The 1,204-nt window shown below is 20.7% G+C and overlaps 1 protein-coding gene across 1 annotated transcript, besides 2 other annotated features; it reads right to left on the bottom strand.

The window, feature by feature from the left end:
- Positions 1–5: 5 nt before the first annotated feature.
- Positions 6–602, bottom strand: EDI_341480 (uncharacterized protein; the record flags this gene model as incomplete). The annotated part of the gene is made up of 1 exon (XM_001737067.1): positions 6–602. One exon carries the CDS (start codon positions 600–602, stop codon positions 6–8), a length of 597 nt encoding a protein of 198 aa, XP_001737119.1.
- Positions 486–522: a sequence feature (AT_rich).
- Positions 603–673: 71 nt separating the features above from the next.
- Positions 674–770: a sequence feature (AT_rich).
- Positions 771–1,204: the final 434 nt, after the last annotated feature.

Here is a 1,204-nt window from a genome sequence, read left to right on the forward strand (position 1 = left end):
TTTCATTAGAAAATATTTGTTAATGAATAACAATCATCAAAACAACTCTCCCATAATTCTTTTATTGTTGTTGCTATAGTAATTGATGCAAGTGACCAAAATTGGTCAAAACAATTGTTTCCTAATTTGGTGATTGTTGTTGGGATATTAAGTGTTGTCAAATCATAACAATCTTTAAAACAATTCTCTCCAATAATACTTACATTCTTTGGTATTAGACATCCATATTTTTCTCTATCACTTTCTGTGTATTTTATATGTTTACATATATTTCCTTCTTCTTTCTCTTTTAAGTACTGTGAATAACTAATATCATACCATATTACTTGTTTAAATATTCTTCTATCATCAAATTCTTCATCTTCTTCATTATAAATATGAAATGTTTCAATATTAGGAAATAATCTTCTTGAATAATCATTTAATGGAATTGGATTAAAATGAAATCGTTCAGTATTTCCTTGAAATCTTTTAACACCTAATTCTAAATTAATAAAATCTTTAATATCATTAAAATATTTTGATACTATCATTATTTCATTATATCCTAATTTCATTATTGATTGATTATTGATGTTGGTTGATGTTGTTGTATGTTCCATTCTTGTTTTAAAGTTGAAATAGTTTTAAGTTATGAATCTTGAGTATTTTAATTAAACAATACTCAAAATAGTTTATTTTATTAAAAATGAAACTATTATCAAAACTATATTTATTATAGTATTTTACTATTTTTTATTACTATTTCTTTTTATTTTTATGTATTTTTAGATCAGAATATTATTTTTCTTTATCTTTAATGAAATTCAATTCATAAGAAGATAGAAAGAGAATCAATCACCATTAATACTAATGATTTCAATTTATAATTTGTACAATGATGGAATATGAGTTATGATAATTTATTAACTTATATCATCATTACATAATAACAATACAATCAATTCACTAACAAATGAACAAATGATGTATAGAGTAATTCAATAATATTAAATACACATTATATTGATTATTTAATGTAAAGAGAAACAATTGTATGATGAATTTAAGAATAATGAATAATAAAAGAAAAAGAAGTATTGTATTAAATACAAGTAAATGAAATGATAAACAGAAATACCAGAAAACTCATAAATACTATTAATATAAGAAAATACTAACTAGAATAATAAATAATGAATATAAGAATGAAAGATTGAATAAA

The sequence above is a fragment of the Entamoeba dispar genome, genomic scaffold (assembly GCF_000209125.1).
Source record: "Entamoeba dispar SAW760 scf_1105229460315 genomic scaffold, whole genome shotgun sequence".
Lineage (NCBI taxonomy): Eukaryota > Evosea > Mastigamoebida > Endamoebidae > Entamoeba > Entamoeba dispar.